Raw genomic sequence first — 26,169 nt, forward strand, 5'->3', positions numbered from 1 at the left:
GAACCAGCCCGGCGCGTCGCCCCCTGCGAGGCCCGGGGACCGGCGGGGCGGCAGCAGCGGGATGGGCCTGAGCCCCGCCGCCCGGGGCGAGGGCGGGCGCCGCCTCCCTAGGTTCCCACGGTCCCGCGTCAGGCCCGCCTTGAGAACCGCGAGTACTGGGCCGAATGGCACCCAGCCCGCTCCTGGACTTCCAACCCGGCCCCGGTCAGGCCGCGGCGGGCGTGGGGCTTCTCCCCACCGAGCCGCCACGTCCGGGCCTGGAGCCTTCCGGGGTCGTTCTCCAGGTCCCAGCAGGCCCTCGGACCTTCAGAAAGGTCACCGTGGTTTCCTTCACTTCTCCTCGTAGATATTTGTTCGTTGTTAGAGATGCTTGCTAACGGAAATAAGTGAATAGTTAGGAATGGTCGTTGGCTACTAATTTAATCAAAGCGGGCCAGGCATCCAGCGACCTTCGCGAGTATTTACCAAGTAAACAGACGCGGCTGCTGCCCGGCAGGTAGAGTTCAGAACGGCTCCAGCCCCACAGAAGCTTCTGCCATTGGGTTTAACCCCAAGTCTTCTGCCATCTGGGATAGAGGCAACCGCTCCCCAATTCCATACCCAGGATTTCCAAAATCTCTCTTTCCTGGAGGAGGAACCCTCTTCAGGATGGTCCCACAGCCCCCTTTATCCCAAAATTTATTGAGGGCTAAAAATGGCATCTGGTCCCATCACTTCATGGGAAATAGATGGGGAAACAGTGGAAACAGTGTCAGACTTTATTTTTTTGGGCTGCGAAATTACTGCAGATGGTGATTGCAGCCATGAAATTAAAAGATCCTTACTCCTTGGAAGGAAAGTTATGACCAACCTAGATAGCATATTGAAAAGCAGAGATATTACTTGGCTAACAAAGGTATTTCTAGTCAAGGCTATGGTTTTTCCAGTGGTCATGTATGGATGTGAGAGTTGAACTATAAAGAAAGCTGAGTGCCGAAGAATTGATGCTTTTGAACTGTGGTGTTGGAGAAGACTCTTGAGAGTCCCTTGGACTGCAAGGAGATCCAACCAGTCCATCCTAAAGGAGATCAGTCCTGGGTGTTCATTGGAAGGACTGATGCTGAGCCTGAAACTCCAATACTTTGGCCACCTCATGTGAAGAGTTGACTCATTGGAAAAGACCCTGATGGTGGGAGGGATTGGGGGCAGGAGGAGAAAGGGATGACAGAGGATGAGATGGCTGGATGGCATCACTGACTCGATGGACATGAGTTTGGGTAAACTCTGGGAGTTGGTGATGGACAAGGAGGCCTGGCGTGCTGTGATTCATGGGGTCGCAAAGAGTTGCACACGACTGAGTGACTGAACTGAACTGAGCTGGGAGCTGGGCTCAGTGCTAGACTAGAGCTCCCACCTTTGCATCACTGTCAAGGCCTGACTCCAACCCTCCTTTCATGGATTACACTCCCCATAGAAGGCAGTTGTGGTTTAAATATTCAGTAACATGATTTTTTTTTCCTTTGAATTAGAAGAATCTGTGGGATCTCAGGCGTTGGACCAGCTTTTGCCCAAGAAGCCACAGCAGGGCACGATAGAACAGGGCAGAAGCAGTGTCCAGCAGGGGTAAGATTCTTTCTTTGTGTGGAAGGACTGGGTCTTTGGGTGGTTTTCAAGAACTGACTTTGATAACAGTTCTGTAATACAAATCCTTAGCTGGTGTCTGCATGAACCAGGCTGCCAGCAACGGAGCCTGGTGTGCTCCTGGTGATAACAGCGGGAGGGCAGTCCTGGAACCTGCAGGCCAGGCCAGAGGCCACCTTGTCGTAGTTTCTAGCCATTCTGCAGACCCCTGAGAACTGAACTGCTTCCCAAGAATGCTTGCAATATTGCCCGCTGGTCTCAGTAACTAATGAATGATTCAACCATCTTCCAGTTTCTACAGTTGACTTTCTTGAGAAACATGACATTTGTCTCTGTTTAAGATTCTGAGAGCTGAAAGTTTGGAGAAGAACAATACTGAAAATGGGGAGTATGCCCCACCTCCTCCCTATCACTCCCATACACTATACCTTTGGAGAAGAGTTAAAATTTGGGGATGGTCAGGAAAAAGCCATTTTGGGGGTGGTCATTCTGAACCCAGTGATCAAACCTGGGTCTCCTACATTGCAGGCAGACTCTTTACCGTTTGAGCCACCAGAGAAGCCAGATGTATACATATGCTTTTCCATTTAACCCTCTTGATAACTCTGTGAGACCAATATTAGCATCTCTAGTTTATAGACAGTCAAACCGAGGTTCAGACAGACTAGTTTACTAGCTCAAGGTTGCACAGCAAATATGAGAGCCAGGATTCAAACTCAGGTCTTTGTGGCCCCATATATTTCACTCTATTTTTCTACCCCAAAATCATATCCTTGCCTTTAGTTTCAGTCCTCTCCTGTAACATTTTGCTTCAAGGGACAAAATATACTGATTTCTATCACATTACTGGCAGTTACAGTGCTGTCAACAGGCTTTCTCAGAAATATGGAGCTAATTATTGGAAGAAACAGTCCAACAGTTGAGGGGCCCTTCTGGCCTGGAGGACTGGGAGGGCAAGGGATGAGGAGAGGCTTGTTGAATTTCCTTAGAAGGCATTGTGTACTATTTTAAAAAAGCTATGTGGAATGGTATGGGGAGGGAGGAGGGTTCAGGATAGGGAACACGTGTATACCTGTGGTGGATGCATGTTGATATATGGCAAAACCAATACAATATTGTAAAGTTAAAAAAAAAAAAGCTATGTCTAGATATTTAAAAACATCAAAAAAAGATTATTAGAGGGAGGAAAACACCCCTGAAAGCTACTCATTGCTGTCATTAGCATTTTAAACAATTGTCTGAAAAGCAGAAAACAGCCATTATTTTGCAGGACAGAATGGCATCACAGAAACAAATTTCATAGGCAAAATGTTTCCTAGAATCTCAAAACTGAAAGATACCTTAAAATTGTAACTCTAAAGTAATACAGAATTTCCAATAGTTGTGAAGTAGTGGTTTTTCTGTTAACTATACGATCACAAAATTCATTTAGGGAGAAGCCCGTAGTCAGCCTGGAGTCCACACCCAACCAGAAGAGAGCAGAGCAGAATTCAACCCCGAAGCCTGGGACTGCGGGCAGGTTAATGAAGCAAGCAGCGGAGGTGGGTACTGTGGGAATTCTCAGATGAGGCATATCTTTAATTCCTGGAGACTTCTCTACATTATACTGTATTTTACTTGATTTATACCATGGCAGGTTGAACTGCACACTGATTAAGGATGCTTTCAGCTTAGTTCAGTTCAGTTTCTCAGTCGTGTCCAATTCTTTGCAACCTCACGGACTGCAGCACGCCAGTCCATCACCAACTCCCGGAGTTCACCCAAACTCATGTCCATTTATTCGGTGATGCCATCCAGTCATTGCATCCTCTGTCATCCCCTTCTTCTCCCCCCTTCAATGTTTCCCAGCATCAGGGTCTTTTCAAATGAGTCAGCTCTTCGCATCAGGTGGCCAAAGTATTGCAGTTTCAGGTTCAACATCAGTCCTTCCAATGAACACTCAGGACTGATATCCTTTAGGATGGGCTGGTTGCATCTCCTTTCAGTCCAAGGGACTTGCAAGAGTCTTCTCCAACACCACAGTTCAAAAGCATCAATTCTTCAACACTCAGCTTTCTTTATAGTCCAACTCTCACATTATACATGACTAAAAAACACCATAGCCTTGACTAGACGAACCTGTGTTGGCAAAGTAATGTCTCTGCTTTTTGATATGCTGTCTAGGTTGGTCATAATTTTTCTTCCAAGGAGCAAGCGTCTTTTAACTTTATGGCTGCAATCACCATCTGCAGTGATTTTGGAGCTCAAAAAGATAAAGTCAGCCACTGTTTCCCCATCTATTTCCCATGAAGTGATGGGACCAAATGCCATGATCTTAGTTTTCTGAATGCTGAGCTTTAAGCCAACTTTTTTTTTACTTTTGTTTTTTATTGATTTTAATTGAGGGATATTTGGTTTATGGTATTGTGTTGGTTTCTGCCATACATCAGCATGAGTCACAGGTATACATATACCCTCCCCCCCCGCTCTTGAACATCCCTCCCACCTTCCACCCCATTCAATTTTACTTTTTTTTTTGTATTGGTTTTGCCATATATCAACTTTTTTCACTCTCCTCTTTCACTTTCATCAAGAGGTTCTTTAGTTCTTCTTCACTTTCTGCCATCAGGGTGGTGTCATCTGCATATCTGAGGTTATTGAACTTTCTCCCGGCAACCTTGATTCCAGCTTGTGCTTCTTCCAGCCCAGAGTTTCTCATGATGTACTCTGCGTATAAGTTAAATAAGCAGGGTGACAATATACAGCCTGACGTACTCCTTTTCCTGTTTGGAACCAGTCTGTTGTTCCATGTCCAGTTCTAACGGTTGCTTCCTGACCTACATACAGATTTCTCAAGAGGCAGGTCAGGTGGTCTGGTATTCCCATCTCTATCAGAACTTTCCACAGTTTATTGTGATCCACACAGTCAAAGGCTTTGGCTGGTCAATAAAGCAGAAGTAGATGTTTTTCTGGAACTCTCTTGCTTTTTCAACGATCCAGGAGATGTTGGCAATTTGATCTTTGGTTCCTCTGCCTTTTCTAAATCGAACTTGAACATCTGGAAGTTCACGGTTCACGTATTGTGAAGCCTGGCTTGGAGAATTTTGAGCATTACTTTACTAGAGTGTGAGATGAGTGCAATTGTCTGGTAGTTTAAGCATTCTTTGGCATTACCTTTCTTTGGGATTGAAATAAAAACTGACATTTTCCAGTCCTGTGGCCACTGCTGAGTTTTCCAAATTTGTTAGCACATCAAGTGCAGCACTTTCACAGCATCATCTTTTAGGATTTGAAATAACTCAACTGGAATTCCATCACCTCCACTAGCTTTGTTCGTAGTGATGCTTCCTATGGCCCACTTGACTTCACATTCCAGATGTCTGGCTCTATGTGAGTGATCACACCATTGTAGTTATCTGGGTCATGAAGATCTTTTTTATATAGTTCTTCTGTGTATTCTTGCCACCTCTTCTTAATATCTTCTGCTTCTGTTAGGTTCATTCCATTTGTGTCCTTTATTGAGCCCATCTTTGCATAAAATGTTCCCTTGGTATCTATAATTTTCTTGAAGAGATCTCTAGTCTTTCCCATTCTGTTGTTTTCCTCTATTTCTTTGCATTGATCACTGAGGAAGGCTTTCTTATCTCTCCTTGCTATTCTTTGGAACTCTGCATTCAAATGAGTATATCTTTCCTTTTCTCCTTTGCTTTTTGCTTCCCTTCTTTTCACAGCTATTTATAAGGCCTCCTCAGACAGCCATTTTGTTTTTTTGCATTTCTATTTCTTGGGGATGGCCTTGATCCCTGTCTCCTGTACAATGTCATAAACCAGCATCCATAGTTCATCAGGCACTCTGTCCATCATATCTAGTCCCTTAAATGTATTTCTCACTTCCAGTGTATAATCATGCTGCTGCTGCTGCTGCTGCTAAGTCACTTCAGTCGTGTCTGACTCTGTGCGACCCCATAGATGGCAGCCCACCAGGCTCCGCCGTCCCTGGGATTCTCCAGGCAAGAACACTGGAGTGGGTTGCCATTTCCTTCTCCAATGCAATCATAAGGGATTTGATTTAGGTCATACCTGAATGGTCTAGTGGTTTTCCCTATTTTCTTCAATTTAAGTCTGAATTTGGCAATAAGGAGTTCATGATCTGAGCCACAGTCAGCTCCTGTTTTTACCGACTGTATAGACCTTCTCCATCTTTGGCTGCAAAGAATATAATCAATTTGATTTTGGTGTTGACCATCTGGTGATGTCCATGTGTAGAGTCTTCTCTTGTGTTGTTGGAAGAGGGTGTTTGCTATGTCCAGTGCGTTCTCCTGCCTTTGCCCTGCTTCATTCCGTACTCCAGGGCCAATTTTGCCCATTACTCCAGGTGTTTCTTGACTTCCTACTTTTGCATTCTAGTCCCCTATAATGAAAAGGACATCTTATAGGGGACATTCTAGTCCCCTGTAATGAAAAGGACATTCAAAAAGATGCCCTTTTTTGGGTTTTAGTTCTAACAGGTCTTGTAGGTCTTCATAGAACCATTCAACTTCAGCTTCTTCAGTGTTACTGGTTGGGGCATAGACTTAGATTAAGATGATATTGAATGGTTTGCCTTGGAAATGAACAGAGGTCATTCTGTCGTTTTTGAGATTGTATCCAAGTAATGCATTTTGGACTCTTTTGTTGACTATGATGGCTACTTCAATTCTTCTAAGGGATTCCTGCCCACAGTAGTAGATAGGTCGTGTGAGCTAAATTCACCCATTCCAGTCCATTTTAGTTCTCTGATTCCTAAAATGTTGATGGTCACTCTTGCCATCTCCTGTTTGACCACTTCCAATGTGCCTTGATTCATGGACCTAATATTCCAGGTTCCTCTGCAATATTGCTCTTTACAGCATCAGACCTTGCTTCTATCACCAGTCACATCCACAACTGGGTGTTGTTTTTGCTTTAGCTCCATCTCTTCATTCTTTCTGGAGTTATTGCTCCACTGATATCCAGTAGTATATTGGGCACCTACTGACCTGGGGAGTTCATCTTTCAGTGTCCTATATTTTTAGCTTTTCATACTGTTCTTGGGGTTCTCAAGGCAAGAAAACTGAAGTGGTTTGCCATTCCCTTCTCCAGTGGACCATGTTTTGTCAGAACTCTCCACCGTGACCTGTCTGTCTTGGGTGGCCCTACATGGTTTAGTATTTCATTGAGTTAGACTGTGGTCCATGTGATTAGATGTTGAGAAACCAGGAAGCAACAGTTAGAACTGGACATGGAACAACAGACTGGTTCCAAATCGGGACAGGAGTGCGTCAAGGCTGTATATTGTCACCGTGCTTATTTAACTTATATGCAGAGTACATCATGAGAAATGCTGGGCTGGAAGAAACACAAGCTGGAATCAGGATTGCCGGGAGAAATATCAATAACCTCAGATATGCAGATGACACCACCCTGATGGCAGAAAGTGAAGAAGAACTAAAGAGCCTCTTGATGAAAGTGAAAGAGGGGAGTGAAAAAGTTGATATATGGCAAAACCAATACCAAAAAAAAAAAAAAGTAAAATTGAATGGGGTGGGAGGTGGGAGGGATGTTCAAGAGCGGGGGGGGGGGGGAGGGTATATGTATACCTGTGACTCATGCTGATGTATGGCAGAAACCAACACAATACCATAAACCAAATATCCCTCAATTAAAATCAATAAAAAACAAAAGTAAAAAAAAAGTTGGCTTAAAGCTCAGCATTCAGAAAACTAAGATCATGGCATTTGGTCCCATCACTTCATGGGAAATAGATGGGGAAACAGTGGAAACAGTGTCAGACTTTATTTTTTAAGGCTCCAAAATCACTGCAGATGGTGATTGCAGCCATGAAATTAAAAGACACTTACTCTTTGGAAAGAAAGTTATGACCAACCTAGATAGCATATTAAAAAGCAGAGATATTACTTTGCCAACAAAGGTCCATCTAGTCAAGGCTATGGTTTTTACAGTGGTCATGTATGGATGTGAGAGTTGGACTGTGAAGAAAGCTGAGCGCCGAAGAACTGATGCTTTTGAACTGTGGTGTTGGAGAGGACTCTTGAGAGTCCCTTGGACTGCAAAGAGATCCAACCAGTCTATCCTAGAGGAGATCAGTCCTGGATGTTCATTGGAAGGACTGATGCTGAGCCTGAAACTCCAATACTTTGGCCACCTCATGTGAAGAGTTGACTCATTGGAAAAGACCCTGATGGTGGGAGGGATTGGGGGCAGGAGGAGAAAGGGATGACAGAGGATGAGATGGCTGGATGGCATCACCAACTTGATGCACATGAGTTTGGGTGAACTTTGGGAGTTGGTGATGGACAGGGAGGCCTGGCGTGCTGCGATTCATGGGGTCACAAAGAGTTGGACCGACTGAGCGACTGAACTGAAATGATGCCTTTTAAATTGTTTATAAACAGCTTTATGGATCTGTTTATTGAGCAGTTATTGAGGTATAACCAACATACCATAAACTGCATATATTCAGAGTATACAATTGGGTATAATTTGACGTGTGTATTCAGCCATGAAACCATCACCACCATCAAGATAACGAATAACCAGGAATTCCCTGGCAGGCCAATGGATAGGACTCTGCTTTCACTGCTAAGGCTGCAGGTACAATTCCTGGTGGGGGCACACACATCTGCATCACTCCCACAGCTTTCTTTGTCCCCCTCTGTAAACCCCTCCCTCTTCCACTCACATCCCCATACAACAACTGATGTGCTTTCTGTTGCTATGTGTTAGTCTGCATTTTCTAGAGGCTTGCATAAATGGAATCATATTGTATGTGCTTTTTTGTGTCTCTCTCCTTTCACATAATTTCATATAATTATTCCAAGTTATATCTATGTTGCTGCATGTTATCAATAGTTTATTTCTTTTTATTACTAAGTAGTAATTCATTGTATGGATAGACCACTATTTGTTCATTCACTCACCATTGATGGGCATTTGGGTTGTTTCTAGTGTTTGGCTATTGCAAATAAAGCTTCTTATGAACACGTGTGTACAGATTGTTACAGGGAAGAGCCAATTTTGACTCCATATTGAATCTGTTCCTTTGACTTTACCTTGTGTTTCCCATTGCTTTTGGTCACTAAAAAGATACTGTCCATACATAATGGCCTGCCTCAGGGAACCCTCCCCTCTGCTGTAGGCAGGAATAAGCCCTCCACCCACTTCCTTGTATCACCCCTCAGAGTTATAAGACTTTCAGAAACTTTTATCATCTAGGGGCCTTATGAAAGACTGGTTTTTCTAAACAGGTGCCTATCTCTGGGAGAAGAGCCAGGGCTGGGCTGCCAGCCTGTGAAAGGGAAATAAATAACAAGATGGATGGAAGATTTTGAAGTGACATCTTATTTCAAAGAGAGTAAAAGGGCAGAGAAAGCTTAATCTGGATTTGAAGACTGGAGCACCAGCTGGGACTGGAGGTCAACCTGGAGAATATAGACTGGTTCCCTAAGGTTCATGAAGTGCTGGGGACCAGGTAAAGTCAAGGATAAAGGAAGGATGAGACTGGAAAAGCTTCCAGTATGGCTACAACCTTGGCTGCCATTAGAATCACCCAAGGAGCTCTTAAAACTCTGGTTCTCAGGCCATACTCCAGATTAGTCTTAATTTTTAAGAGCGCTGCAGGGGATTTCCATGTGCAACCAAAGTTGAGACCCAAAGCTCAGTACAATCAGTTTATAGTGGGAGAAACTTCAGCAAGAGAGCAGATGACTATTAAGCAGGTGACTCTAGGTGACTATTAAGTCTGTTGTAAGTTCCGTTCAAGTTTTCACGTTCCTACCCCTGTTAAAACTCAACATTCAAAAAACCAAAGATTATGGCATACAGTCCCATCACTTCCTGGCAAATAGATGGGGAAAATGTGGAAACAGTGACAGATTTAATTTTCTTGGGCTCCAAAATCACTGTGGACAGTGACTAAAGCCATGAAATTAAAAGACACTTGCTCCTTGGAAGAAAAGCTATGACAAACCTAGACAGCATATTAAGAAGCAGAGACATCATTTTGCCAACAAAGGTCTGTATAGTCAAAGCTATAGTTTTTCCAGTAGTCATGGATGGATATGAGAGTTGAACCGTAAAGAAGGCTGAGTGCCAAAGAATTGATGCTTTTGAATTGTGGTGCTGGAGAAGACTCTTGAGAGTCCCTTGGACTGCAAGGAAATCAAACCAGTCAATTCATTCAGAATATTCAACCTTGATTATTCACTGGAAGGACTGGTGCTGAAGCTGAAACTACAATCCTTTGGCCATCTGATATAATCCTTTGGCCATCTGATGCTGGGGACAAGGTGCTGATCCTGGGGAAGACTGAGGGCAGGAGATGAAGGGGATGACAGAGGATGAATTAGTTGAATGGCGTCACTAATTCAATGGACATGAGTTTGAGCAAACTCAGGGAAATAGTAAAGGACAGGTAAGCCTGGAGTGCTGCAGTCCATGGGGTGGCAAAGAGTCAGACATGAATTAGCAACTGAACAGCAACAACCCTTATCCAGTGGCAATGTTGCAGGTAGGTTACAATTCTAAAATCCACTTCCCTCAGTGCTGAAACTTTCTGTTTCTTGTACCAAGCTTGTTAAACATCCTTGATGGCCAGCATTTGGATTTATTTTCATTTTTTTTTTCTGGCTTAGACTAACATCAGAATAAATTGTTCTGTCTCCCTAATGGCAGTTATTCCAGGAAAATTCAGCAAGGATAGCGATTTCAGGGTCCACATGGGAAGGCTGGTTTGGGGCGCCCTCTAGTGGGAACTAAGTTGCTATTGTACTTTCTCTTTCAGGCAGGAGTTAGTTTTGCCAGGGGGTAGAAGCCTGGTTTTGGTCCTAGCTCTGCCAGCTGACTTGCAAAGGACTTTGGCAAGCACTTCATCTTTCTTGGCCACAATTTCTTCCATGTAGTATTGCTGAGTCAGTGGTATGCTTTGTGCCCATAAAAATTCATTCCCTCAAGTGGTCAGGACTTCTGAAATGGCTGAGGATCTCAGAAAATCTCCCCAAATAGCAAAAATAAAGCTGGATGAAACTGTCAAATACAATGATTTAAACACTCTGGGGCTTCCCTGGTGGCCCAGTAGTAAAGAACCTGCCTGCCAATGCAGGAGACGCATGCTCAATCCCTGGTCCAGGAGGATCCCACATGCTGTGGAGCAACTAAGCCCGTGTGCTGCAACTATTGAGCCTGTGCTCCAGAGCCTGGGAACAGCAACTACTGAAGCCACCCTCCCTAGAGCCCATGCTCAGCAACGAGAGAAGCCACCACAATAAGAAGCCTGCACACCACAAGGAGGAGTGGCCCCTGCTTGCTGCAACTAGAGAAAAACCTGTGAAGCAACAAAGACCCAGCACAACCAATAAATAAAGAAAATTCTGGAATTTGACCAAAAGCATACAGTAAATTGATACGCATTAAATCAAGAAAGTCTAACCCTGGAATCTCAGAACAATGGAGATCTGTAGTGTCTTAGTATGCCCTCCATCCCCTACCTTCCCCAGCTCTGTGGTGGGAAAGTGGGTGGGACATGCCAGGAGGACTGGCAGTGGCCACAGAGGGAAACTTTATTTGAAGCAGAATGTGGAAAATTCCATGCCCAGGGATGGATGTTGTTGAAAACAATAGTTACCTAAGTGACAGACATCATGGAAGGCCAAAATTGCAGCTAGTTTGAGGTTGCAGTATTTGTTGGGACAAGCGATAGATTAACAGACCAGCCAGAAATTTAATACAGAAATGCAGGTACTGAGACAGTTAAAGAGGGCCTAGAAAAGGTACTGGTCTGGAAGGGGTGCATAGGCTGCACACACATTCAGGAAACACTGGAGGGGCCTGTCCTTCCATTCCTGGAGGAGCATGAGGCCTTGTGAATGCAGAAAGTATTAAATGACAGCTCACAGACTTTTCAACTTTAAAACCTTGAATGAATTCTCCAAACCACACCAAGCTCCATAGGACAAAAGTGATGCCTTATTGGCCCAAGAGGTGTGTCAGCCTCTGACCAGTCACTGCCCACGTCAGGCTTAAAAATAAAAGCAAGAAAACAAAACAAAACTGGAGCAGATACACCAGGGTTGAATACTGTGAGGGAAACAGACATTGCAGAATTAACCCAGGCAGCCCTTTAAACAAACAAACAAATAGCAGCAACCACCAGCTTTGGGGGAATCAGAATCAAAACAGTTGAAACATCTTGAAAGCCGAGAGAGAGAGAGAGAGAGAGAGAGAGAGAGAGAGAGCGAGAGAGAGAGAGAAAAGACTCACGTACAAAGGAACCACAATTTTATACCTGTAGCGGATTCATGTTGATATATGGCAAAACCAATACAATATTGTAAAGTTAAAAAAAAAAAAAAAAAACTGATAGCTGTTTTTTTGGTCAGAAATGATGGAGGCCAGAAAGCAGTGGGATGGGGTATGAAAAGTGACAAAAGGAAAAAAAAAAAAAAGCTGTCAACCAGAAATCCTATGTCTGGTAAACTATCTTTCAAAAATGAAGGTGGAATAAAGTGAAGTCTCAGATAAGTGAAGACTGGAAGAAAGTGTTGCTAGAGGACTTGCCTGAAAGGGAGTAGCAAAGAAAGTTCTTCAGGCTGAAAGGAAGTCACACCAGACAGTAACTAATCTACATGAAGAAATACAAAGCACCAGTAAAGGTAATTACATAGGTTATTATTGTAAAGGAATATAAATATATATATATTTTAGCTTTTATTCTAACTAATTTTAAAGTCATGGAGCTTGTATTAGATCAAGGACTCCAGATGGGAATTTGAATCCACAGTTTCACAGCGGTTTGTGACTCAAACAGTCCAAAAAAGGATCATCTGACTTGCCAATACAAGATCCAGTTACAGGCCACCTACAAGAGACAAGCTATTTATTTATTATTTTGGCTGCATGGCTTACAGGATCTTAGTTCCCTGATCAGGAATTAAACCTGGGTCATGGCAGTGAAAGTGCTGAGTCCTAACCAGTGGACCACCAGGGAATTCCCAGGAGGCACTCTTTAGATTTAAGATCATAAATAGGTTGGATGTAGAAAGATGCAAGCAGAATCACAGCTGGAGTGGTTATACTAATATTTAAAAAAAAATAGACTTTTAAGAGAAGGAATTTTATTAAGGAGAGGAACAGTTTTGATGATAAAAGGCTAATTCATCAGAAAGATATAACAATTGTAAACACGTATTAACAATATAAGCCCCGAATTCAGGAAGAAAAGCTGACAGAATTGAAGAGAGAAATAGGCAATTCAGAAATAATAGTCGAGGACTTAAATACTCTACTCTCAATATTGGATAGAAAAACTGGACAGAAAATCAGTGAGCATATAGAAGATTTGAACAATGATATTAATCAACTTAACTGACTTTTACAGAGTAGTCTACTCAAAAATAGAACACATATTCTTCTTAAGCAGACTTGAATATTCCCCAAGATAGATCATATTCTAGGCCATAAAGCAAGTCTCAGCAAATTTAAAGGGATTGAAATCATACAAAATATTTCTTTGTTCACATGAAATTAAACTAGAAATCAATAACAATGAAATTTGGGAAATATGTATTTGGAAACTAAAAAACATACTTCTAAATAATCCATGGGTGAAATAAAAATATACAAATTAGAAGATATTTTCAGTTGAATAAAAATGAAAGCAACACATCAAATTTTATATGTAGTTAAAGCAGTGCTTTATATAATCTATAAATGCCTATATTAAAAAAGAAGAGAGATTTCAAATCAAGAATCCAAGTTCTTACCTTGATAAACTGGAAAAAAGAAAGCAAGCTAAACTCAAAGCAAGTAGAAGGAAGCCATATGTTGTTTCTCTGAGATGATAAACAAAATGGGCAAAACTTTTGCTACATTCATTGACCAAGAGAAAAAGAGAGAAAACTCAAATTACCAAAATCAACACTGAAAGAGGGAGCTTGTTACCAATCTTGCAGAAATTAAAAGGATAGTAAAGGAATACTATGGACAACTTTATACTAATAAATTAGAAAACATACATGAAATGAACAAACTCCTAGAAAGACACAGATTACAAAACTGGCTCAGGAATAATTTGAAAATCTGAACAGACCTACAACAAATAAATTGAATTTGTAAATAAAAGATCTTTTCACAAGGAAAAACTCAGGACCAGATGGCTTGACTTGAGAATTCTACTATATCTCTAAAAAAGAAAAGTTGCCAATCCCTCATAAACTCTAAAAAATAGAGGAGGGAAAGCTTCCCAAATCATTCTGAGGTCAGTGTTACCCAATAATAAAGTACCCTGATATTAAAATTAGGCAAAGAAAAGAATTACAGACCTTATGAATATAGATGTAAAAGTCCTCCACAAAATATTAGCAAACTGAATTTCAGTTCAGTTCAGTTCAGCCACTCAGTCATGTCCGACTCTTTGTGACCCCATGAATCGCAGCACACCAGGCCTCCCTGTCCATCACCAACTCCCAGAGTTCACCCAAACTCATGTACATTGAGTCAGTGATGCCAAGGATTATACATCATTACTAAGTGAGATTTATCCCAAGAATTAAGAGTTTGGTGTAACAAAGCCAGAACCTGCAGGAGATCCCCTTCTTCTTGCAATGTCTCTCTAGAGCCCTCTATTGAAAAAGTTTGCATGATGCTCACCCTAACTCAGGACGGATGGGTCATGGTGGAGAGGTCTGACAGAATGTGGTCCACTGGAGAACAGAATGGCAAACCACTTCAGTATTCTTGCCTTGAGAACCCCATGAACAATATGAAAAGGCAAAATGATAGGATACTGAAAGAGGAACTCCCCAGGTTGGTAAGTGCCCAGTATGCTACTGGAGATCAGTGGAGAAATAACTCCAGAAAGAATGAAGGGATGGAGCCAAAGCAAAAACAATACATAGCTGTGGATGTGACTGGTGATAGAAGCAAGGTCTGATGCTGTAAAGAGCAATATTGCATAGGAACCTGGAATGTCAGGTCCATGAATCAAGGCAAATTGGAAGTGGTCAAACAGGAGATAGCAAGAGTGAACGTCGACATTCTAGGAATCAGCAAACTAAAATGGACTGGAATGGGTGAATTTAACTCAGATGACCATTATATCTACTACTGCGGGCAGGAGTCCTTTAGGAGAAATGGAGTAGCCATCATGGTCAACAAAAGAGTCCGAAATGCAGTACTTGGATGCAATCTCAAAAATGACAGAATGGTCTCTGTTTGTTTCCAAGGCAAACCATTCAATATCATGGTAATCCAAGCCTATGCCCCAACCAGTAATGCTGAAGAAGCTGAAGTTGAAAGGTTCTATGAAGACCTACAAGACCTTTTAGAACTAACATCCAAAAAAGATGTCCTTTTCATTATAGGAGACTGGAATGCAAAAGTAGGAAGTCAAGAAACATCTGGAGTAACAGGCAAATTTGGCCTTGGAGTACAGAATGAAGCAGGGCAAAGGCTAATAGAGTTTTGCCAAGAGAACACACTGGTCATAGCACAAACCCTCTTCCAACAATGCAAGAGAAGACTCTACACATGGACATTACCAGATGGTCAACACTGAAATCAGATTGATTATATTCTCTGTAGCCAAAGATGGAGAAGCTCTATACCATCAGTAAAAACAAGACCGGGAGCTGACTGTGGCTCTGATCATGAACTCGTTATTGTCAAATTCAGACTTAAATTGAAGAAAGTAGGGAAAACCACTAGACCATTCAGGTATGACCTAAATCAAATCCCTTATGATTATACAGTGGAAGTGAGAACTAGGTTTAAGGGACTAGATCTGATAGACAGAATGCCTGATGAACTATGGACTGAGGTTCATGACATTGTACAGGAGACAGGGATCAAGACCATCCCCAATAAAAAGAAATGCAAAAAAGCCAAATGGCTGTCTGAAGAGGCCTTACAAATAGCTGTGAAAAGAGAAGTGAAAAGCAAAGGAGAAAAGGAAAGATATAAGCATCTGAATGCAGAGTTCCAAAGAATAGCAAGGAGAGATAAGAAAGCCTTCCTCAGTGATCAATGCAAAGAAATAGAGGGAAACAACAGAATGGGAAAGACTAGAGATCTCTTCAAGAAAATTAGAGATACCAAGGGAACATTTCATGCAAAGATGGGCTCGATAAAGGACAGAAATGGTATGGACCTAACAGAAGCAGAAGATATGAAGAAGAGGTGGCAAGAATACACAGAAAAACTGTACAAAAAAGATCTTCACGACCCAGATAATCACGTTGGTGTGATCACTCACCTAGAGCCAGACATCCTGGAATGTGAAGTCAAGTGGGCCTTAGAAAGCATCACTACGAACAAAGCTAGTGGAGGTGATGGAATCCCAGTTGAGCTATTTCAAATCCTAAAAGATGATGCTGTGAAAGTGCTGCACTCAATATGCCAGCAAATTTGGAAAACTCAGCAGTGGGCGCAAGACTGAAAAAGGTCAGTTTTCATTCCAATCCCAAGGAAAGGCAATGTCAAAGAATGCTCAAACTACTGCACAATTGCACTCATCTCACACGCTAGTAAAGCAATGCTCAAAATTCTCCAAGCCAGGCTTCAGCAATACGTGAACCGCAAACTTCCTGATGTTCAAGCTGGTTTTAGAAAAGGCAGAGGAATCAAAGATCAAATTGCCAGCATCCGCTGGATCACTGAAAAAGCAAGAAAGTTCCAGAAAAACATCTACTTCTGCTTTATTGACTATGCCAAAGCATTGGACTGTGTGGATCACAATGAACTGTGGAAAGTTCTGAAAGAGATGGGAATACCACACCACCTGACCTGCCTCTTGAGAAACTTATATGCAGGTCAGGAAGCAACAGTTAGAACTGGACATGAAACAACAGACTGATTCCAAATAGGAAAAGGAGTATATTGTCAAGGCTGTATATTGTCACCCTGCTTATTTAACTTATATGCAGATTGCATCATGAGAAACTCTGGGCTGGAAAAAGCACAAGCTGGAATCAAGATTTCCGGGAGAAATATCAGTAACCTCAGATATGCAGATGACACCACTGTTATGGCAGATTGTGAAGAGGAACTAAAAAGCCTCTTGATGAAAGTGAAAGAGGAGAGTGAAAAAGTTGACTTAAGGCTCAATATTCAGAAAACTAAGATCATGGCATCTGGTCCCATCACTTCATGGGAAATAGATGGGCAAACAGTGGAAACAGTGTCAGACTTTAAATTTTTAGGCTCCAAAATCACTGCAGATGGTGATTGCAGCCATGAAATTAAAAGACACTTACTCCTTGGAAGGGAAGTTATGACCAACCTAGATAGCATATTAAAAAGCAGAGACATTACTTTGTCAACAAAGGTCCATCTAGTCAAGGCTATGGTTTTTCCAGTAGTCATGTATGGATGTGAGAGTTGGACTGTGAAGAAAGCTGAGCGCCAAAGAATTGTTGCTTTTGAACTGTGGTGTTGGAGAAGACTCTTGAGAGTCCCTTGGACTGCAAGGAGATCCAACCAATCCATTGTAAAGGAGATCAGTCCTGGGTGTTCATTGGAAGGACTGGTGCTGAAGCTGAAACTCCAGTACGTTGGCCCCCTCAGGCGAAGAGTTGACTCACTGGAAAAGACCCTGATGGTGGGAGGGATTGGGGGCAGGAGGAGAAAGGGATGACAGAGGATGAGATGGCTGGATGGCATCACTGACTCGATGGACATGAGTTTGAGTGAACTCTGGGAGTTGGTGATGGACAGGGAAACCTGGCATGCTGCAATTCATGGGGTCGCAAAGAGTTGGACACGACTGAGCGACTAAACTGAACTGAACAGCGTCAAGGAGAAAGTGTACAGGAGTTCCATCACTTACTGAAGGGCGTATGTGCATGTGGAGCTGTGCATTTGGAGCTGGCACTGTCAGCTTCTGTGGCTTTAATAATGAGGGTGGTGGCAGGAATGGGTGGGTCCTTCAGTCATTCGTGTGGAGAGATCCTTTTGCAGCCTGGGTTTCTGAAATGTGATGAAAGGCAGTGTCTTCACACTGAGTTGTAGCTGCTCCCCAAACAGGATCTCTGGAGTTCCTTGGGCACATGAAGTCTCATTTTATTTTGTTTTTCCGTCATAGGATAAACCAAAACCCAGACCTGGAGACCTGATTGAGATTTTTCGGATTGGCTATGAGCACTGGGCCATCTATGTGGAAGATGACTGTGTGGTTCACCTGGCTCCCCCAAGTAAGAGTGGATACTCTATTGCAGTGATCCCCTGGGTCATGGACCAGTTCAGGTCCTTGGCCTGTTAGGAACTGGGCAGTACGGTAGGAGGTGAGTGGCAGGCCAGTGAGTGAAGCTTCATCTGTATTTGCAGTGGCTCCCCATCGCTCACATTTCCAAATTGTCACAATGTGATAATAACAGAAATAAAGTGCACAGTAAATTTAATGTGCTTGAATCATCCCGAAACCATCCTGTCCTGACCCATGGAAAAATTGTCTTCCATGAGAATGGTCCCTGGTGCCAAAAGGTTGGGGACCACTGCTCTATTGAAATATTGATATTGAAGTTAGCAGCATAAAAGGGACAGTTAATTATTGTGTCCCTCAGCTGCTACCTTACTTCAGCAATAAAACACCAGAAGCATGACTGGACCTTAATTTACTGTGTGATTGAGCTTGGTCTCTGTCCATCAAAAACCACTGAGTGACCAGCCCTAAGACAGATGCAAGTGTGAAGAACATCCCTCAGTTCCCTGACCGCCTAGACCACCCTTTCTTTTAAAATAGAAATGTCAGGTGGCTCAATAGTAAAGAACCTGTATGCCAAGCAGGAGATACAGGTTTGATCCCTGGGTTAGGAAGATCCCTCAGAGATGGAAATAGCACCCCACTCCAGTATTCTTGCCTGAAAAATTTCATGGACAGGTAAGCCTGGGGGCTTCCAGTCCATCTTGAACACAACTTGGTTCAAGATCTTCCTCTATTTCTGAGGATTCCCTGGGAGGGGTGCAGATGTTTATACATTCTGATTGCCCACTTGCTTCCTGTTGTCCCCAAATGCTATTTCCGGCTTCCTGGTTACCTTTGGCAGCTCCACCCTCACCGGGTCTCCCTGCTTTTCCAACCCATCCCAGGTGGCTTCACCCTCAGTGTGGACACTGTTCTCCTTTCACTTCAGCATGAGCACAGGGCTGAGATTAAACAGGTGACTAATTAAACTTTAGTTGAGGTTTGATGCGGGTGGAAGTGGTGATAGTAGAAGATAACAGCATGGAATGTGAAACAGCTTAAAACTGGACATCTAGAACCGCTGGTCACATGGTATCCTCAGGAGATGGAACCTGGGGGAGCTGGAAGATGGAGAGGCATGGGGCTGTACTGTGTAATCTTGGACGCCTCTGGAATTTTGCCTCCTGTGCAAGTACTGCCTGTTCAAGTTGAGATTACAAAAGGGCACTGATACCAAATGCCTGTGGCCACACCTTGATCACACCGCCTCGATGGACATGAGTTTGAGTGGACTCTGGGAGTTGGGATGGACAGGGAGCTCTGGCATGCTGCAGTCCATGGGGTCGCAAAGAGTCGGACATGACTGAGCGACTGAACTGAACTGAACACCTTGGTCATGGCTCTCCTGCCCGTGTCCTGTCCCCTTCGGTTGCCTCAGCCTCTCACCTGGCTGGGACCTTTCTGTAAAGTAGAGTCCCTCTCTTCTGCTTTGCTTCCCCACTCATCTGACTGCCTGTCCCACTTCCTGTCTGGATGCCTATGTGAAAAATGAAAAATTATTTCACATCGCATTCATCTCCCCTCTCCTTTCCAGGCTAAATCCAGGAAACTTCTTCTGGTATAACCAGAGTTGTTATAGGATAAATTAACAGTTATGTCCCTACCCTCCCCATCAGATCTTCCTCTAAAAATGAATTCTGCCATCTTTGTTGCCTAAAACTGAATTGCCTACTGCCAGCTTTTGTGAAATCAGCAGATAGACTTCAAATGCTTCGCAAAGGAAATGGGACATTTCTTGCACTCACACAACTTACAGCGGGGGAGGGTTCCCATGTTTGCATACCCATATGGTTGTAGCAGGAAAACAGTCCTGTATTAAATTGCCACTTACCTGGCCTTGAGCAGGTTTCTGACCCTCTCTGAGGCTCTCCTCTAAGGACTGAGTATGATAATACAGCAGCTTCAAATGTTTCTTTTTTCAAAGCTGTGGAACCCTGATTTTAAATAAACCCTCAAGGAGAATCCTAATACTTGAGTGGAGAGAAAGGGAGAATGGCTTTGGGTGGAAGCTAGTTGGAATGGGTCCCACCTAGAGTCCTGTCTGCGTGGCCTCTTGGCTTCACCTGCACCCCTGCAGGGGCAGCAGGGGGAGGCCTGGCAGGAAGCCATAATCCTTCCCCCAGGAGTCAACGACTCTTACATGTAAGGGTGCTTGTCACCCTGGTTCTGGTAAGGAAAGCAAGATTCCAGTCCTAGGACTTGGTCGAATCAGTACACAGAATGGAATCTGGGACCACACCATAAGGTGTTTCCAGAGCTTGGTGAGAAAGATTTCTGTGAGGGCTGAAAGTGGGGAGTGCAGAAAACAGGACAGAAGTTTTCTTGGGGAAGCTGGCCCTTTGCATTTCATTTAGCCCAACTCTGCATTCTGTTGTGCCTTTTAGAGACAGTGAAACTGGGGCCCTAAAAGAAGCCATTCACCCAGCCCCTGGAGTGAGCCGGTGGCTCTGTACCATGGCCCCTTACAGCTCCCAACTTTGGCTTGTCTTTGGCCGCCAGGTGAGGACTTTGAGGCTGGCAGCATCACTTCTGTCTTCAGCAACCGGGCGGTGGTGAAATACAGTCATCTGGAGGATGTGCTGCATGGCTGCTCCTGGAAGGTCAACAACAAGCTGGATGGGACGTACCTGCCCCTGCCTGTGGACAAGATCATCCAGCGGACAAAAAAGATGATCAATAAGATTGTGCAGTACAGCCTGATCGAGGGGAACTGCGAGCACTTTGTCAATGACCTGAGATACGGCGTGCCCAGGAGCCAGCAGGTGTGGCATTCCACTCTTGGGAGTCCTTGCTCTAGTGCTCCAGGCTCGGTGGGCCCTGGTGTGAGGGGTCTCCTGTCTCACGAGCAAAAAAGAAGATGCCAGGGAGCAAGGGGGTGATAGGAGGTCCTCCCAAGGAGCCTGGACCGGGCATTCAGGAGACCTAAGCCCAGGTCTGTTTGAAACTGATCCCTGTGTGACTGTGTCCAAGGGAGCTCCCCTCCCCACCTCTCAGACTCCCTGTATGTAGAATAAGGGACTCAGTGGCTGTGCCCTTCTGACTGTAGGCAGATCCTGGGCTGAATGGCTCTGGGAGAGGAAGAGAACTAGGAGCCCAGGTTGCCTCCTGGAGGAAAGGGCTCCCCCTGCCTCTGATGTCCATCTCAGGCAATCCTGGCTTGTCCAGGTCTCTCGTGGCTCTAGCATCTTTGGGATGCTTCCTCCTAGGCAGGCCAGTTCCTGAAGAGAGTGGTGAGGTAGGGGTGGGGCAGGGCGGGGTCCTAGGAGCCTCACCGAGGGTCCTGTGAGCTGGTCTCCTTTGCAGGTGGAGCACGTGCTGATGGAGGGAGCAAAGGCGGCAGGGGCGGTGCTCTCAGCCGTGGTGGACAGCATAAGACCCAAACCAGAGACAGCCTGAAGGTGCTGAAAACCCCAGGCAGAGGAAGAGTGGCCGAGCTGGCAAAGAGAACCCAGGCCTCCTTCCCTCCCCTGCCTTCCTCTTTCCCTGGCCCCTTGTAAGAAAATTGTGAGCTTCTGGAAGAATCTAGAATGTACCCAATTGCCCCTCCAGAAATACATCCAATATATGTGCTCATAGGCCCCTGGACTCTCAGGGTGGGAAGAACCTAATATTTGTTATGTATCTATTAGGCACCAGGCACTGTGCTAAGCTTTTCACATACTTCATCTTAACTTTTTTGTTTTAATAGGAAAGGGGCCTTACTTACTTCTTAGGATGAACCTAGTCTGTGATGCTTTTTAACATCCTGGAAGATCTGCTGAATGTTCCCAGGAGCAAAGAACTCTTTTCAGAAGTTCTCTTTACTGCCCTTTTCAGACCCCTCCCAGAGTGGTTCAGGGGAGGAAGCCTTTAAGGAAACCTGTAAACCTCACTGCTCAGGGCCAACTGTGCCTTCATCCAGAAGCAGGTTTCCCAAGAAATATTTTCTTTTAAAATTATACATCAGCTTTATTCTTTATTGTCTAAAAAGTGTCCCAATGTTAAGTTTAATTGACGAGACCAGTTATCTTGCATTTTCTGCCTCATAAGCACTAGAAAATTTAGAAATTTCCATCTTCACCAGTTTCAGAGGAATATTTAAAATAATTTAATCAATGGACTTTGGTGTGAATGAGGGAGAGAAAGGAGTGATTTTTGTGCTTTGAAGAATGTGGCCATGACAGTAAAGCTAAAATGATGGCTGGAGATTGTCAGTGCTAGCAGAGAGTTGAAGCCACCCCAGAAAGCCAGAGAAGGACTCAAAATGCCTAGGAAGCATGAGAGTTTGGAAGAGGGGGATGGAGCCCCCAGAGCATCTCAGATCAGGTCCGTTAGGATCTTCTGTGAGTCTTTCTCCCGTTTGGAAGAAATAGACCTGTGGTGAAACCATTCAGTTTCCCCTGCTCTGTTCTTAGCCACCCAAGCTTGACTGACTCCTCCTGTCTCCTAGATTTTGGAGTCTGGATGTGTGTCTTTGATTGATTCCCCTCTGCCCTGCGTGAAGGGCCTCTCTCTCTTTGCACAACAGTTTCAGGTGCTGGTGAGTGGAGCTCGCCCCCATCTCTGTGAATCACAACTAGGATAAAGTCGTTGCCCCTGCTGCCATCTCCTCCTCCCTACTCCCCGACATCACCGGAGTTCCCAGTATCCCTCCCTTCAGTCTCTCTATTCATGATAGGTCGAGGTTGGAGACTTCCTTTAGAGGAGAACCCAAGTGCCAGGGTTATAGTGTATAAATTTTAGCTTTGAATGAACTCAGTGATAGATTAGTAAACCTTTTGCTCTGAAGGTCACTTTGAACTCACAGACCATATTAATCATTAATCAAGGGAACAGGGTGTTGTTTGATTAACAAACAACTCTCTCGCGCCAGGATGTATTTAGTAACTTTGAAATAAGGCACTTATCTATTTCTTGCTTATGTTCGGAACAGAAAGACACTTCCCTGGGTCCTTTCTGGTTTGTACTAGATGGGGCGGAGACCCTCAGAAGTATCTTCAGGGCTTATGTTCACTCAGTTCACCCAACAAGCATGTTGGAATGTCTGCCCTGTGTCAAGCCCTGGCTCTGCCCACCTTTGTCTGAACCCAGGAGTGGTGGTCTGGGATGGAAGTGAGTAGTTCTGAGATGGTTGGAGGGATGCAAGACACAGTGGAGCATGGGTTGGAGACCACCTACTGGACAGTGGGCTCCCCCTGCTTCCAAGCTGTCCATAAAGTCGTGAGCTCTAGGAGGCACTCTTCACACTTTGCAGATGAGGAGGGGAGAGTTTCTTAAAGTGTCATTAAAAACTTGTAGCAGTTGCTGCATTCTAAGGTAAAAAGAACTCTACTTTGAATGGGACCCCCGTGTGAGTGTGTGTGTGTGTGTGTGTGTGTGAGCACTCCGTTGTGTCCAACTCTTTGCAACCCCATTTGACTATAGCTTGCTAGGCTCTTCTGTCCATGGGGTTCTCCAGGCAAGAATACTGGAGTGGGTTGCCATTTCCTTCTCCAGGCATCTTCCCAACCCAGAGATTGAACCTGCATCTCTAGCGTCTCCTGCCTTGGCAGGTGGATTGCTTACCACTAGTACCACCTGGAAAGCACTTGGGTGAGCCTGTTTAGTCTTGTAGATATAAAACACATACCCACAATTGGAGAGGAGATCCCAAGGGAAAGCCATATGAATGCAAATATTTCTGAGATGTTAACTATAGGTTTGTGGTTTTTTTTTTTTTTTTTTTTTAGTGTCTGTTCTTTTTTGCTTTGGCACGCGTGGGCAAGTGGGGATGGTGGTGGCATTGGTTCGCTTGGCCTATCACGTGGAGCAGAGAACACCAATGTGCTGTGTTGTTAATGGTGGGGAGACCCATTCTAAGCGACTCATGGGCTGGCAGCTCCTAGGCACAACCCAGATGTTTTGCTTAATGACAGAGGAGAGACGGACTTTGGGAAACCCTGAATAACCTGTGCATAGATTACTGTGACAACAAAGGAATCTGGTTTTGCTGGCCAGGCATTGGGAGATAGGAGGGGAACTGTGCCAGTCAGACGTGCAAACTGGCACAATGGGAATGAACCCCCACCACTGGGACAGCAGGCCAGAGCCTGAGCGGAGAAATGGAGGGGACCCCCGGAGTGATAGTGGGAATAGAGATAAGCTGCTCCCAGGTTCCTGGTTTTAAGTTTTTGTCTTATGCCTATAATCACCTATTGTTATCCACAAGCCTTGTGTTTGCTGTGTTTGACACATGAAGGGGCTGGTATGCATGGTTTGTAGCACCTGAGAGGGAGTGCATTAGAAGCAAGCTGACCAGAGATTCCGTGGGGGGGTCCTCTGGAATACTGTGGGACAGAACCGGATTTCCTGCAGGCCTATGGGAGGGGAGCTCATTCAAAAAAGTAAAGATTTTAAAGGGAAAGTTGACTCAATTCTGCAGGACTAGGATTTTTATATCACACATAGTCAAGAGCAACATAAGGAGTGGGGGTGCTGGATACAGTCTGACCCCAGGCTGTTCCTAGTGAAACTTCTGTTAATGCTGTAACAGAACAATACAGGGTTAAACAAACTCTAAGAAGGCTGAGTTCAAACTCAAAGTTCTGTTCTCCAGAAGGGTCTGTTCCCTGTGCTTTTGAAGCCAGCCAGCCCGTTGTCAGCCAGCTGAGCAGACGCTTTAATGAGAAGGCAGCTAATTGTTGACTGCGCTGGTGATGTTTCTTGGTGCAGAGAAAGTTGTTAAATTTGTTAAATTATGGTGGTGGATATTGAAAAGCATTTAGTTTTCTAGGTTAAATATAAAAAAGAATTTTTGTTTTCAGAAAAATTGCTTCAACTTAAAAGGTAAAGCATATGTGAGTTTGTAGCAATGTAGGGGGAAGGCCTTGTAAATGAGTAATTTTGGATTCTTCCAGTTGTGTTTCAAAAGAAGGGTGTTTGAAAAAGACAATCGACTGAGAAAAAAAAAAATTTGACTGAGGCCACAGCTTCCTGGCCTTTCCATCTTGATGCAGGAGGGCTCTCCCGACATTTGCATGAGCCTGTGAGCTGTGACCAAGGTGGTGGAGAGACAGTCTGAGCGGGAAAAACAAGGGAGATCCTGTCTTCAGGGGATTTTCCAGAGCAGTGCTTTCCAAGCTTTGCCTGAGCAGCAGAACCCTCCCTGCAGGCAGAATATCATGGAGCTGCTCAATGCCAGAAACAGGAAAAGTGGAGCAGCTGTGGGTGAAGCAGAGTCCAAAACTTCACGACAGGCTAGCCTTGGGGGAGGGCGTGTGCTAGACCCGAAGCCTTCAGGGACAGGCTCCCAACAGTTCATGGGAGTAAAGTAATAATGCCAAGGACAGCAGTGACAGCAGAGTGCTAACCCTGTTCCAGGCACGGTTTTTTTTTTTTTTTTTTTGTAAATTAGAGTGAATTTTATTTAATTTTAATTTAATTTTGGGGTATAGTTGATTTCCAATGTTGCATTTCAGGTGTACAGCAACGTGATTCCCTTATATAAAATACATGTATCTATTCTTTTTCAGGGCTTCCCAGGTGGCCCTAGTGGTAATGAACCCGCCTGCCAATGCAGGCGACATGAGACTCGGGTTCGATCCCTGGGTTGGGAAGATCCCCTGGAGGAAGGCATGGCAATTCACTCCAGTATTCTTGCCTGGAGAATCCTATGGACAGAGGAGCCTGGCAGGTTACCGTCCATAGGGTTGCAAAGAGTCAGACACGACTGATGTGATTTAATACACATATTCTTTTTCAGCTTCTTTTCCCATATAGGTTATTACAGAATATTGAGTAGAGTTCCCTGTGCTGTATAGTAAGTACTTGTTATTTTATATATAGTACTGTGTATCTGTCAATCCCAGCCTCCTGATGACCATCAGTGACTCCGTGGGTCTATGTGTTCATTATCTCTGTCGCAGACTCTGTGCCCACCGTGAACAGGTTGCACCCACTCACCCAGCTTTGCCCAGTCCTTTAAGTGGATAAATGTTTATAGCAGTAATGTCTCCACTTGGCAAAATAAGGACTTTGGGGTCAAGAGCTGTGGTATAATGAAATGCAGGAAGAGGTAATTAAGGCCAGAAGATGCATAATGAAGAGGCCTATGTGGGGCAGGGACAAAGGCTTCCTCACCCACAGCGAAGGCAAAATCAATTGCGCATAATCTTTATATCAGACTTTGGCTGTTGGATGAATATTAACAGATACTCATGAGTAGGATAAATTTTTGAGCTGATCTATTGTAATTTTAGGCTTCCTTGGTGGCTCAGCCCATAAAGAATCCACCTGCAATGCAGGAGACGTAGGTTAGATTCCTGGGTTGGGAAGATGCC

At 44.2% G+C, this 26,169-nt stretch overlaps 1 protein-coding gene across 1 annotated transcript; it reads left to right on the forward strand.

The window, feature by feature from the left end:
* On the forward strand, positions 1-21,835 carry HRASLS5 (HRAS like suppressor family member 5). The gene is made up of 6 exons (XM_027531170.1): positions 1-314; positions 1,509-1,602; positions 3,053-3,161; positions 17,714-17,822; positions 20,372-20,634; positions 21,176-21,835. The coding sequence occupies exons 1-6, from the start codon at positions 62-64 to the stop codon at positions 21,266-21,268; spliced, it is 921 nt and encodes a 306-aa protein (XP_027386971.1). The 5' UTR covers positions 1-61; the 3' UTR covers positions 21,269-21,835.
* Positions 21,836-26,169: the final 4,334 nt, after the last annotated feature.

The sequence above is a fragment of the Bos indicus x Bos taurus genome, chromosome 29 (genome assembly GCF_003369695.1).
Source record: "Bos indicus x Bos taurus breed Angus x Brahman F1 hybrid chromosome 29, Bos_hybrid_MaternalHap_v2.0, whole genome shotgun sequence".
Lineage (NCBI taxonomy): Eukaryota > Metazoa > Chordata > Mammalia > Artiodactyla > Bovidae > Bos > Bos indicus x Bos taurus.

What these genes read in the sequence shown, in the direction of transcription:
- HRASLS5 (XM_027531170.1), top strand. Translation starts at nt 62, where the DNA reads ATGGGCCTGAGCCCCGCCGCCCGGGGCGAGGGCGGGCGCCGCCTCCCT. An exon ending in AGAAGCAGTGTCCAGCAGGG is followed by an intron (nt 1,603 to 3,052) that starts GTAAGATTCTTT and finishes AAATTCATTTAG; the next exon opens with GGAGAAGCCCGTAGTCAGCC. An exon ending in TAATGAAGCAAGCAGCGGAG is followed by an intron (nt 3,162 to 17,713) that starts GTGGGTACTGTG and finishes TTTCCGTCATAG; the next exon opens with GATAAACCAAAACCCAGACC.